This window comes from Diorhabda sublineata, chromosome 10 (assembly GCF_026230105.1).
Source record: "Diorhabda sublineata isolate icDioSubl1.1 chromosome 10, icDioSubl1.1, whole genome shotgun sequence".
In the NCBI taxonomy this organism is placed as follows: domain Eukaryota; kingdom Metazoa; phylum Arthropoda; class Insecta; order Coleoptera; family Chrysomelidae; genus Diorhabda; species Diorhabda sublineata.
In genome coordinates this window covers 19,307,295-19,321,770 of record NC_079483.1, presented here as the reverse complement: position 1 = coordinate 19,321,770, position 14,476 = coordinate 19,307,295, and the positions used below count along the sequence as shown (strand labels likewise).

Below are 14,476 nucleotides of genomic sequence, written 5' to 3'. Positions count from 1 at the left end.
CTATCCAGTCGTTCTAGTTTATTTTGTCATCGATTAACGCGAGCTACGTTGCCAAATTGTGTACATTAGTCAGTTTTGTTGAAATATTTGACATTAACCTCAAAACTGAAGGTTTAGTTCAACTAGATTATTATACAAGTTCCCTAAATTCGCCCAAACATTCCGCAAATCTATGTAGTTCTTTATCGTTCCCGTTTTCGTGTATATTTTATTCGCATTCTAGAATTTTCGCTTTCTAGAATCTTCTAGAAACGTCCCGTGGCTATCCAGTCGTTCTAGCTAGTTCTGTCATCGATTAACGCGAGCTACGTTGCCAGATTGTGTACATTAGTTAAGTTTGATGAAATATTTGACATTAAACTTCATAAATTTACAAACTATCACTTAAAATAATGCCTTTTTGATTTCTAGCTGTAATCTTTCTTTATTTTCCACTTTTCCGCTTTCTTCTTCGTTACTGCGATCGTTTCTTCTCGTGGTTCTTCGACTGTTTATGTTTACCACAAATTTTTGACAAAACTATTTCCTTCTTTATCAATGTTATCGACTGTTTTAAATTCTTTAATAAAAATAACCCGATGAAATTATTAAAAAGTTCGTTGTATTATTAATTGATGATAATTTTGACGATACAACAATTAGTAAATTAATTTCAATTAAAATAATAACCGACAAAGATTAAATGATGTTGATTTCGGTTTGTACAGATCCCAATTAATTCTATTCGGTATACTAGGCATATTAATAACCGTTGTGTATAATTGATGGCGTTCATTAAATATTTAAAACTGAATTGTGCCTTTCAATTGAAAATTCAGTATTTCCAAGATCTCTTTAAAATTCCTTTTCGAAAATTACCGTCCTACAGCATCGGACAGTATTTAAATCGATCCTATTCACCGCGCCACTTTACTTTTATAAATAGAAAATAAATTGTGGAGGATTATTGGAGTAAACAAGACAAGCGCCATCGTTCACTACAATTCAATTCATATTTGAGGGACTTCTCCACGGTAATCCTCCCCTAATATCACCGACAAAAAAAAACATATTTCGTATAAGGGAAAAATATGTTATGGGACGTTGTCGGTTGGGTTTTTTAAATGTCTTTTTTCGATTTATTGGCACATAAACGGTCAAAAGCTTTTACCCAAACCATAATGAATTTATTAAATTTGCGTTTATGATTGTAGTTTAGTCCCGAGTAGTTTCTGAGACGCAACATCACTTGGGGATGGTTTGGGGACGTTTTGGGGGAAAAGCGAATGGAGATTCATTAAAATTAACGATTCGGTAAATCTCAATCGCCTTATTTTCATCTGATTAAGTTTTTGTGAGACAAATCGTACAGTCAATCAAACTTTTGACCTGTAGTTTATGTTTTGGTTTACAGCTGTGTGATAGAAACAAATTTCTATGTATAGAGCGGTTTTTTGAGCCAAAAATGTTGGTTAATAAGCTAACAATAAGCACAAACATACACAAACGTACTCGTAATTTTCTATGTGGTTTAAACCAACTTTTGGTGATGAAGCACCTTCTAAAAGTGTTTCATATTCAATTACAAATATTTGTTTTCCTTTGTCTATATTAAAACTTGATTATCTACCCTCTATAAGTGGATTTACCTTTCTAATTACAGAGAAAAAATTACCTGAGAAGTAGGTCCGATTTCCAGTTTAATTTTTCTTTCTTAACTTCAACCCAATAATTTCTGATGAAACTCTAATTGACCTACTTCGTTAATAAGCTGAACGTGGCCAGTATTAAGAAGAATGTTCCTAAAGAAATTAGAAATACTGTTATTTCATTATCCACTTTATAGAATAGACTGGAAAGGATGGATAAAAAGTTTTTATTTAAACAGATTTGAAACTATGTTATTTGGAAATATTTACTCGTTTATACGAGGGGATAATCGCTAACGAAACTTTTGATTCAACGCTTGTATCATAGCTACTAATTCGATTATGAAACACCAACGAATGTTTCGTAATTTCAATCAACTTTTAGTGGAAATTTTGAAACTCAAACTGATCGTAATCGAACGAATCAGTGGTTTGCGTTTTATCGAATATAAATTTTCCTCGGAATGTCTTGTATTTCGTAACTTTTAAGTCAATCTTACTTTCTAACTTGACGTCAAACTTAACAAGCTGCTTCATTATAATTCTCACGGAGTGTAGTGTACTTTAGTTTGAGATTTCAATGTAAGTTTTGAGTTCTTTTTTATCCAAATGTATATCTAAATGAAATTTTTCTCGGTTTCGTTTCGAGCGCTTTTCTTTACATCCGGAAGGAAGTGAAAGATTTACTGATATTATTTATTACTTCCATGCTTCTAGACTTAAATTATAAATCTTGAGAATGTTTTTATTTGGGAAAGTTTCAGACAAATGTTGGTTGGTGAAATGAAGAGATATTTTTTTTTCTAGGTCGACGAAAAGCTACTTCAAAATGATACGTTGAAAGTTTCGAGTTACATCGTACAGTCGACATACATTAACTGAGAAAAAATTGATTTTATTCATCAATTTAACTTTCCATAACGCGGTTATAGAAAAATTTGTCTTTGGTCTCAAAATAGTCACCAGTTTCAACAATTAATTCTTCATTTGAGCTGATTTTCTTACCGGCGAACAGCCAGAAGTCACCGGGGACCAGATCAGGACTACACGGTGGATAAAGCGACGTTACCACTCGTGAATCGGTGCATTGGACAATCATCATCAACGGTGTTTGTACGACTACGTCCAAATTAAACAAAAAAATAACAAACGATTCTTTTCGAATCGTGCACTGAACTTGTACAGTATTTTTTATCCATCAGGAAGCAATCAATTACCAAAAGAAATTGTTTTAAAACCATTATTTCGAAAATAACAAAAGTAGTTTCGCTTAAACGTCTGTCACTTCTTTTTTACTAATCGAAACGTCATGAAATTTGACACATAGACTATTGACAGTTCGTACTTCATAAACGTCATTTCGTTTTCGCCCTCAAAAAATAGTTTCACTCAAATGTCTGTCACTTTTTTATTACCAATTGAAACGTCATGAAATTTGACACATAGTCTATTGACAGTTGGTACTTCATAAACGTCATTTCGTTTTCGCCCTCAAAAAGTAGTTTCACTCAAATGTCTGTCACTTTTTTATTACCAATTGAAACGTCATGAAATTTGACACATAGTCTATTGACAGTTGGTACTTCATAAACGTCATTTCGTTTTCGCCCTCAAAAAGTAGTTTCGCTTAAACGTCTGTCACTTCTTTTTTACTAATCGAAACGTCATGAAATTTGACACATAGACTATTGACAGTTCGTACTTCATAAACGTCATTTCGTTTTCGCCCTCAAAAAGTAGTTTCACTCAAATGTCTGTCACTTTTTTATTACCAATTGAAACGTCATGAAATTTGACACATAGTCTATTGACAGTTGGTACTTCATAAACGTCATTTCGTTTTCGCCCTCAAAAAGTAGTTTCGCTTAAACGTCTGTCACTTCTTTTTTACTAATCGAAACGTCATGAAATTTGACACATAGACTATTGACAGTTCGTACTTCATAAACGTCATATCGATTTGACAATGTCAGCGCCATCTGTGTGTCAGTCACACGTATTATTGAGCGATGTTATATATTTAAAGTTTAGAAATAACTTTAAAAAGGACTAATACTAAAAACACGAACATAACCTATAAATAAACAATTTACAATAAATTAAAAAAATAATATTGATTTTATCTACGCTATTATCGATTTTGTGATAAGATTTAATGAATTTACCCACATGTCTGGTTGAAATTAGATGTAAATAGATAAACTTGGAATCTAATAGCTCCACCCGCATTTGTAGATTTCAGTATATCAAACAAACAACAATATTACGACCAAAAACAAACAAAATTTGAATTATCAAATATTGATAATCACAATTGCAATGTATAAAGTCGATTAGTCCAGTAAACAGAATCAAAAACGGTAATTTTTTTCTTTTCAGAGGCCAAGGGGGAGATACAAGGTCCTTCCGAGAAGTATCTCAAACCAGGATCCGGGCTCAGACTGCAATGCGCAGTTCTACAAAGCACCGAGGTAAATATTGATTCGGTATTCCGTAAATTATTTGGAAATAAACTTATTTTTCAATCAACTTTGGTTTGAATCGTAAATTTTCCATTTCTACTAAAGCAAAATCGATTATCCGCTTCAGGATTCAGAAGAATTCGAAAGATTCACGCTTCTTCGTAATTAGAACTAAAACCTCACACAGAAAAGTGTTTTTGATTATAATAAAACTACAATTAACAATGGAATGATGTTTTACAGCACGTCTCTTTCTGCAAGACATCCATTGAACTCTGATAAGATGATTGCTTCCAAGTCTGATCTACCAAAGAGTTTTCCACTGACATCCTTTTATTCTAACCTTAAAACCTTCCATCTTATCGTCTCTCTAATGGATCAAGATACTTCCAGGGTGTTTGTTTATTCAATTCGATATTGAGCGACCTGGATAGCTCCAGATCTTTTGCTGAGTACATCAAACAAATAAACGGTGGATATAGTTTTGAATGATTGAAACCTCTGTCAAAAATACAGGTTATTCTCCTCCATTAGATCTTCTTTATGTAAAGGTACGACATGTTTCTCGGGTTGGAGACCTTCGGTACGAAGATTAAGCCAAGTCTTCCATAGATGAATCAATGAGTACCAAAAATGGTCGCAGGAGAAACGTCAGTACTACATAGGAAACTATATCAAGAGTCAGATGGAAGGAAGAAACAGTCTAGTGGTAACAAGTCTTCTACACAGTCAAATGTGCGTACCAGGATACTTGTAGAAGATGGTTGTTAGCTACTTATAGACAAAATCCACAAATACGATACAGAAAACGCTTCCAAGGAGTACAAAGTCGTGGTAGAGGTATTTAAAGGATCATTCCTAGGTCTTGCGGACGACGTTGTTAAAACAGAGGATGACGACAAAAAAATTGGAGCTGCAAGTCGATAAACATCGCAATCATTCATTCGACACACCAGGAAGTGATGATTTATGTCGAACTGTCAGCGAAAAAGCCTTCAAAGTGAGAAATTATCGGTTGAGCGCACTGAGCGGAAACGTTCAAGCATGAGGTTTCCTCGAGGAACCCAATTTGTACAACTGGACGGCAACCAGCACGTTTCGCCGCCGAGGTATTGAGAAAACTTCGCTCTGAAGAGGATGAAATCGAGATAGAAGAAGCAACTGACGGAAAAGTAGTACCAAGAGATGGTTCCGTGGGGAAATGAGACACCAAAGATGGAAGAGGATATACCAGACACGACACCAACCCTAAAGTACTTTCCATTGATAGTAGAACATGGAAAAAAGAGCGAAGAGCTAAGGGAATTCGAAAGCAGTGATTTGAGGATAATATTTCGATTTCTACTTCATTGTTAACATGCAACATCTCGAAACAACGCTTTCGAAATTGTATAATCGATTTTTCCGATAAAACTATTCGAAATATCCATCGCCGGATAAAACTGGTAATTTATATTCAAACAAATATAATTGTCGAACGTTCCAACTTTGATCTGTTTGAATATAAAGTCGGCGAAACGTGAAATTGCGAATGTGGAAGAATTTTTATGTGAAGTTGTGATTGATTGATAGAGCAATCTATCATTTTGATCGACCGATATTACATAGAGCTTTCCGTCAAATAATATTGAGAACACACATTAAGAGCGAAATGATTAACCAAAGCGACACAAATATACGGTACGTCCTTGATAAGGAAGCTTTTGAAATCGAATGGGCTTTTGCGTGCGGTTGTGCTGGACTCCGCGCGGCCGGTAGTCTTAACCAACTTTGAAATCGGGTATTCACAGACAAAAATCAACAATGCACAGATAAAGATAAAGATAATAGATGAAGAGTGGATGGAAATGGCAAAGAACGGGGTGTGGATTCTGTAGACCAGCTTTGTTGGTGTACCACGAATCAATAGGAGCTGAATCATAGTGATTTTCTGTCATTTAATAAGAGAGAAACGTTGAAACGTTGAAACCAGAAACCGTCCTGCTGAATTTAGAATAGAAAATATACCAGAAGGCATCGAAAAATATTTTTTTGTTACGTCGTAGATCCGTTCGGTATATATGAAGAGTTTTGGTTTTGTTTTCGGAAATCTTGGAAGTTTTCGCTTTTTTATCGTGTTAATTACCTAAAACTATGAAATGAAATCGCTTTAATAACAAATTTGCATATTTATCGAATTCCCAAAATTCAATTATGAATAAACTTTTGATCTGTCAAAAACTTTCTTTAATTCAATTAATATATGAATTTCCAATATTTGTAGGTTAGAAATCTACTAAAAAATCCATGATATAATCACTTGGAAAATTGTCAATCAAATTTTTATAAAAGAAAATTACAAAGTACGTCATTAAATTGAGATTATCTTGTTGATTCCAAAACTGAAAACCTCATTATAGAAACTGATAAAAGGAAGTTGTTATCAAGAATTACGTTGAATCTTGTACCTGGATTTTTTTCATCTATAATGATGGAATATACAGGGTTATTCAATCTTAAATAATTGACTTGATTATGATAATACGTTTATAAACTAAAAATAATAATATTTCAATCGACAACTATGGTTATAAGTCTCCTTTTAAGTGAAATATATGAAAAAAATAATAAATGAAATGATACGATACGAGGACGGTTCCAAAAGTACTTGGACCAACAAAATTATTTCAATTTTTACCCTTTTTATAATAAGAAACGTCAAGCTCCTCAAAATAATTGACTTCCAGGTCATTTTTTCAAGTCTGGTAACAGAAAATAGTCCAGTAGAGCTAAATCTGGCGAATAGGGTGTATGGTACATCCTTTAAACCCAATTATTTATCAAAATATACTTCCTATTAACGAATTTTTAAACTAATAATAACAATGTTTCACCTTGTATATAGTGTTTTGGAATTCAAAGTTTTTTTTTTGGAATTTTCAGGCTCCTTCGTATATATTTTGGTACCACAACAACAGAATGATAAATTACGACGTTGATCGGGGTATTAATGTGACGACGGATTTAACTGAAAAAATAAGCGTTTTAACCATAACAAACGCCGCGACGCGTCATTCGGGGAATTATTCCTGCGTTCCCAGCAACGCGCAACCCGCAAGCACTTATGTACACATTTTAAATGGTAAGTTTCTAAAATCATAAATTCCCAGATATAAATTGGAACGAAATTGTCGACAACTAGATTACGAACCGCAAAGTGTACTAACTGTAATATATTTCCGACCTTTCGAACACTTGCGCATTCGTCGATCGGAATTTAATCAGTTAGGAATTGCGGTGTGTTGAATTTGGTTTTATCTATTGAAAAAAAAACCAGCGTACACCAGGTATCTCAAGAATTTATAGAAAAACTCCGGAAAAAGGAAAATAAAATAGAAAAAACGGTTTCGAAATGATGCTAAATCACTTAATGATAACCCAGATTAAGATCTCAGTCAAGAATTTGTAAATAATGTAAATAATTTCATTGTGTGTACTAACTGTAATATATTTCCGAGCTTTCGAACACTTTCGCATTCGTCGATCGGAAATTAATCAGTTAGGAATTGCGGTGTGTTGAATTTGGTTTTATCTATTGAAAAAAAAACCAGCGTACACCAGGTATCTCAAGAATTTATAGAAAAACTCCGGAGAAAGGAAAATAAAATAGAAAAAACGGTTTCGAAATGATGCTAAATCACTTAATGATAACCCAAATTAAGATCTCAGTCAAGAATTTGTAAATAATGTAAATAATTTCATTGTGTGTACTAACTGTAATATATTTCCGAGCTTTCGAACACTTTCGCATTCGTCGATCGGAAATTAATCAGTTAGGAATTGCGGTGTGTTGAATTTGGTTTTATCTATTGAAAAAAAAACCAGCGTACACCAGGTATCTCAAGAATTTATAGAAAAACTCCGGAAAAAGGAAAATAAAATAGAAAAAACGGTTTCGAAATGATGCTAAATCACTTAATGATAACCCAGATTAAGATCTCAGTCAAGAATTTGTAAATAATGTAAATAATTTCATTGTGTGTACTAACTGTAATATATTTCCGAGCTTTCGAACACTTTCGCATTCGTCGATCGGAAATTAATCAGTTAGGAATTGCGGTGTGTTGAATTTGGTTTTATCTATTGAAAAAAAAACCAGCGTACACCAGGTATCTCAAGAATTTATAGAAAAACTCCGGAAAAAGGAAAATAAAATAGAAAAAACGGTTTCGAAATGATGCTAAATCACTTAATGATAACCCAGATTAAGATCTCAGTCAAGAATTTGTAAATAATGTAAATAATTTCATTGTGTGTACTAACTGTAATATATTTCCGAGCTTTCGAACACTTTCGCATTCGTCGATCGGAAATTAATCAGTTAGGAATTGCGGTGTGTTGAATTTGGTTTTATCTATTGAAAAAAAAACCAGCGTACACCAGGTATCTCAAGAATTTATAGAAAAACTCCGGAGAAAGGAAAATAAAATAGAAAAAACGGTTTCGAAATGATGCTAAATCACTTAATGATAACCCAAATTAAGATCTCAGTCAAGAATTTGTAAATAATGTAAATAATTTCATTGTGTGTACTAACTGTAATATATTTCCGAGCTTTCGAACACTTTCGCATTCGTCGATCGGAAATTAATCAGTTAGGAATTGCGGTGTGTTGAATTTGGTTTTATCTATTGAAAAAAAAACCAGCGTACACCAGGTATCTCAAGAATTTATAGAAAAACTCCGGAAAAAGGAAAATAAAATAGAAAAAACGGTTTCGAAATGATGCTAAATCACTTAATGATAACCCAGATTAAGATCTCAGTCAAGAATTTGTAAATAATGTAAATAATTTCATTGTGTGTACTAACTGTAATATATTTCCGAGCTTTCGAACACTTTCGCATTCGTCGATCGGAAATTAATCAGTTAGGAATTGCGGTGTGTTGAATTTGGTTTTATCTATTGAAAAAAAAACCAGCGTACACCAGGTATCTCAAGAATTTATAGAAAAACTCCGGAAAAAGGAAAATAAAATAGAAAAAACGGTTTCGAAATGATGCTAAATCACTTAATGATAACCCAGATTAAGATCTCAGTCAAGAATTTGTAAATAATGTAAATAATTTCATTGTGTGTACTAACTGTAATATATTTCCGAGCTTTCGAACACTTTACTACCGAACAATACCAAATAAATATTTTTAGAACCATTAAATGAAGATCTTTGATAGCTAGAGCTTTCTCAAATCTGTAATCAATTGAGGGGCGTGGGTTTAATCGATCATAAACATACCCAGTGGTATAATAAATGAGATATAATAAAATCTTGTTTTTTCTAATAGTTTCGTACTTCATTTTGTATATTTCGTCCATGATATTGACGGTATATAATATTCATCTCTTTTATTGTTCGAAACTAGATACAATTTCATTTTGTACGACATGCAAAACAAATAAATCCTGCCAACAGCAGACTAATACCCTTTCTGACAATTCTCTGTTTGAAATTTTCGAAACCCCCCGGCGTCAGTTTCGAAAAACCAGTTCATACATCAAATGAACATCAGAATTTTTTGATTAAAGCCTTTATTTGATCTATTATTAACAAATCTTGACAACGGACTTGTTAAGTCAATACTTAGCTTCAAGAAAATACAAAGGGTGAAGAAAATGTTCATCGTCCTATCGTAATTTAACAAAAATACAATAATTATTATTAATCCGACATCGGACGTCGTTCGTGTTCCGATCGGACCGTAGATAAACCCCCTTAGGGCACTACGTCATCTGCATGATACGACAGGACCTAACTTTTCATATTATGAATCATTCCTTGGAATCGTGAACCTTTGAGTAGGAAATTGAAGTGGAATGTTTTGAGTTTAAGTACCGAATCATGCGTCTGTTTAAGTAAAAACATTTGATCTAGTCTAACCTCAATTTTTTTACTGATTACTTTCAGTACACATCCTGTATCATCTAAAAAACGATTCTCGTGAATAATTGATTCATTATTTGCGATTATACACAACCACCACAAAAAAAACTGTCGCCCTTTTAAAATGGTGGAGTTTCCAATTAAATTCGATTCACCGTTGAAAAATTTTGTTCTAATCTTATAATACGAGTAAAAATTTACCGTCCCCTATAATGATCATCAACTTATCTCATCATCGCTCACAATGTACGGGCTTTCATTGCAAAATTCCCTTTGATTAGAATTAAAACACTTCGGATTGCGACGAAGATTGATGATCATTGTTTCAGTTCCAGCGAAAAAAAAAATTTAATGCGTCTCGAAATATAAATTTGTTTCTACCGATAAAAGGTTAAGTACATGAAAAGATATTCAAGTTATTCAAGTGACGTTTACACACAAAAAACTATTTTTGACGGAAGAATTCGATGGTTCTCCTACTAGGTAGACAATACGCAATACTTTCAATCGACAAACAGCTTCAACAAAATGGCGGTAATCGATTCCACAAAGAAAAACGATGAAAGCTTTCATTTTGGTGATATTGAGTCGAATTAATATTTTTTCATTATTATAAAGTGACGTTTACACGAAAGAAACTATTTTTTATTGTTATTTGTTTACGTTTAACTATAAATTGAAGTTATGTCGTGTAATTCGTGACGTCAGAAAAGATTCTGACAGATTTGTTCAAGTAGATCATCAAATGTTTTGAGGAATAGTCCTTGAGAACGGATAACATGTTTTGACGGAATAATTCGATGGTTCTCCTACTAGGTAGACAATACGCAATACTTTCAATCGACAAACAGTTTTAACAAAATGGCGGTAATCGATTCCACAAAGAAAAACTATGAAAGCTTTCATTTTGGTGATATTGAGTCAAATTAATATTTTTTCATTATTATAAAGTGACGTTTACACGAAAGAAACTATTTTTTATTGTTATTTGTTTATGTTTAACTATAAATTGAAGTTATGTCATGTAATTCGTGACGTCAGAAAAGATTCTGACAGATTTGTTCAAGTAGATCATCAAATGTTTTGAGGAATAGTCCTTGAGAACTGATAACATGTTTTGACGGAATAATTCGATGGTTCTCCTACTAGGTAGACAATACGCAATACTTTCAATCGACAAACAGTTTTAACAAAATGGCGGTAATCGATTCCACAAAGAAAAACGATGAAAGCTTTCATTTTGGTGATATTGAGTCGAATTAATATTTTTTCATTATTATAAAGTGACGTTTACACGAAAGAAACTATTTTTTATTGTTATTTGTTTACGTTTAACTATAAATTGAAGTTATGTCGTGTAATTCGTGACGTCAGAAAAGATTCTGACAGATTTGTTCAAGTAGATCATCAAATGTTTTGAGGAATAGTCCTTGAGAACGGATAACATGTTTTGACGGAATAATTCGATGGTTCTCCTACTAGGTAGACAATACGCAATACTTTCAATCGACAAACAGCTTCAACAAAATGGCGGTAATCGATTCCACAAAGAAAAACTATGAAAGCTTTCATTTTGGTGATATTGAGTCAAATTAATATTTTTTCATTATTATAAAGTGACGTTTACACGAAAGAAACTATTTTTTATTGTTATTTGTTTACGTTTAACTATAAATTGAAGTTATGTCGTGTAATTCGTGACGTCAGAAAAGATTCTGACAGATTTGTTCAAGTAGATCATCAAATGTTTTGAGGAATAGTCCTTGAGAACTGATAACATGTTTTGACGGAATAATTCGATGGTTCTCCTACTAGGTAGACAATACGCAATACTTTCAATCGACAAACAGTTTTAACAAAATGGCGGTAATCGATTCCACAAAGAAAAACTATGAAAGCTTTCATTTTGGTGATATTGAGTCAAATTAATATTTTTTCATTATTATAAAGTGACGTTTACACGAAAGAAACTATTTTTTATTGTTATTTGTTTATGTTTAACTATAAATTGAAGTTATGTCATGTAATTCGTGACGTCAGAAAAGATTCTGACAGATTTGTTCAAGTAGATCATCAAATGTTTTGAGGAATAGTCCTTGAGAACTGATAACATGTTTTGACGGAATAATTCGATGGTTCTCCTACTAGGTAGACAATACGCAATACTTTCAATCGACAAACAGCTTTAACAAAATGGCGGTAATCGATTCCACGAAGAAAAACTATGAAAGCTTTTATCTTAATGATATTGAGTCAAGTTAATATTTTTTCATTATTATAAAGTGACGTTTACATAAAAGAAACTATTTTTTATTGTTATTTGTTTACGTTTAACTATAAATTGAAGTTATGTCGTGTAATTCGTGACGTCAGAAAAGATTCTGACAGATTTGTTCAAGTAGATCATCAAATGTTTTGAGGAATAGTTATTGAGAACTGTAAATATGTTTGACGGAAGAATTCGATGGTTTTTCTACTAGGTAGACAAAACGCAATACTTGGAAGCAACATAAACTAAGCAGAATTAATTGATTTGGAAAAATAATTAGTGTCAATAACGGTTATCCTACTAGGTAGATAACACAGAATACTTTGAGTTGATAAATAACGAAATAATACCAAAAATCGGAATCGAAACCGTCTTTTCCATTGAATAATGACCACAAAAGGTCGCTGTCAAATCCAAATACAAAGAAATACAGTTGTTCGCCACCAGGAAACGTAAAAGGACACAAGTAAAAGCCAACAATGTATTTTCCAAATAAACTATTCCCGCTGTGATATATCGGCAACTTTAGTTTGGAATAAAACCCATTCGAAGAAAACTTAAAGCACCGTTCCGTGGCGTGGAAAGAATTATTTTTACTCCACAGTGACATGAACGATTACAGTCCAAGAAGGTCAATACACAATTCACGAAAAAGAATTTGGCATAATCGACTCATTTCCAAATGAATAATGTCGAATGGAAAGTTCAAAACCGGAAAATTATGTATTATATTCATTTCAAAAGATTATGGATACATTCTAATGATTTTCCAACAAAAGAAAATGAGTTGAGCAGAAAAAAGAGACAATGGAAGACAAATAAAAAGGCATAGAGAACAAAATCAAGAAAGAAAACAATTTGTAAAAGAATCAGCACATAAATGTAAAGACAATAATAGATAGAAGTTTTTGGAAAAAGAAATTAAGGATACGGAAGACTACTAGAGACAAAGAAGGAAAACAGAGACGGAAATATAAGGAGAGAAGAAGACCTGGAGGATGTTGTGGAAAGGAAAGAATGAAAATCACGGAAATCGCAAATTCCAAACGACGTGGCGGCTTCAAATTTGAAACATATGCTGTATAGCGACTACCGCCATCTCTAGGTCACGTCAGGTACTCCTGGAACCATTTTAGTTAAAACACAAGTGAAACAAATAAGGAAAATGGCGGATAAGGAGAAGACGGATTGGATAAGAAATAAAGTGATTGTAGAAAAGTTCAAAGAGGAACCAATAAGAAAAAAATAGAAATAGAAAAAGTGACAGAAGCCAAAGAATAAGTGAAAAGACAACGGAGCAAATGAACGAATAACCGACAGTATTTTATCGCGCGAAACTATTAAAAATTTCCGATGAATCAATTCAATTTACAATCTCGTTCTAATGTTTTACGTTCTTAGATAAAAAAAGACATAATAAATTATTTAAATACGTAAACGTACCTTTGTGACAACCATATTTTACTTTAGCGAATGCAGCATACAGATAGAGGCTCTAAATTACGACCATTTCCACCAAAAACATAATGCATGCTAAGTAGACTAGATGTGGTGACTCATTTTAGCGGCCAGACGACGTTTTTACCGGGTCTTTCATAATTAATGAAGTGGAAACAAAAATATTTATAAACCTTATAATCAAATCATATTCGTCGTAACCTATTGGAATTATACGGGGTGGCGTATGCGAAAACGACAAAATTATCGTTATTGGACCGAAAAAAATCCTCCGCGTAGCCCTGACTTGACGCCTCTTGATTTTTTTTGTGGGGATACCTCAAACGTAAAGTCTACATGATTAATGCGAGGGACATCAGTCAGCTAAAGGAAACTATTCGGCAGGAAATGACGCGAATCACCACAGATTTATCGATAAGAGTTTTAACAAATCTTCGTTCGAGTTTAGAGAAGTATCGTCTTCGAGAGGGTCGTAATTTAAATGATGTTATGTTTTGAAAAAGACATTTCATTTAATTACCTAATCATTATATCTTTTATTTCAACAATACCTTATGTATTTATTTTTTTAGCCTATACTTAATAAATGCACGTTCTATTGCGTCACTCTGTGTATATGGAGCATATCCGTCGAAATCCGGAAAACCGTGAACGTATTTTCTGCGTTTTTTTGTGTACGTCAAATAAGAACGTTTTTTTTTGTCTACTCAAGTGTCATAGTTTTGTCTACGTTCTTTTG

The 14,476-nt window shown here is 32.9% G+C and overlaps 1 protein-coding gene across 1 annotated transcript in view; it reads left to right on the top strand.

The window, feature by feature from the left end:
• Positions 1-14,476, top strand: part of LOC130449360 (zwei Ig domain protein zig-8-like) — a 247,648-nt gene that overhangs the window by 226,380 nt on the left and 6,792 nt on the right. The window contains exons 6-7 of the mRNA XM_056787136.1: positions 4,008-4,099; positions 7,013-7,211. Of these exons, the coding sequence (XP_056643114.1) occupies positions 4,008-4,099; positions 7,013-7,211 (291 nt within the window). The remainder of the gene's footprint in view (positions 1-4,007; positions 4,100-7,012; positions 7,212-14,476) is intronic.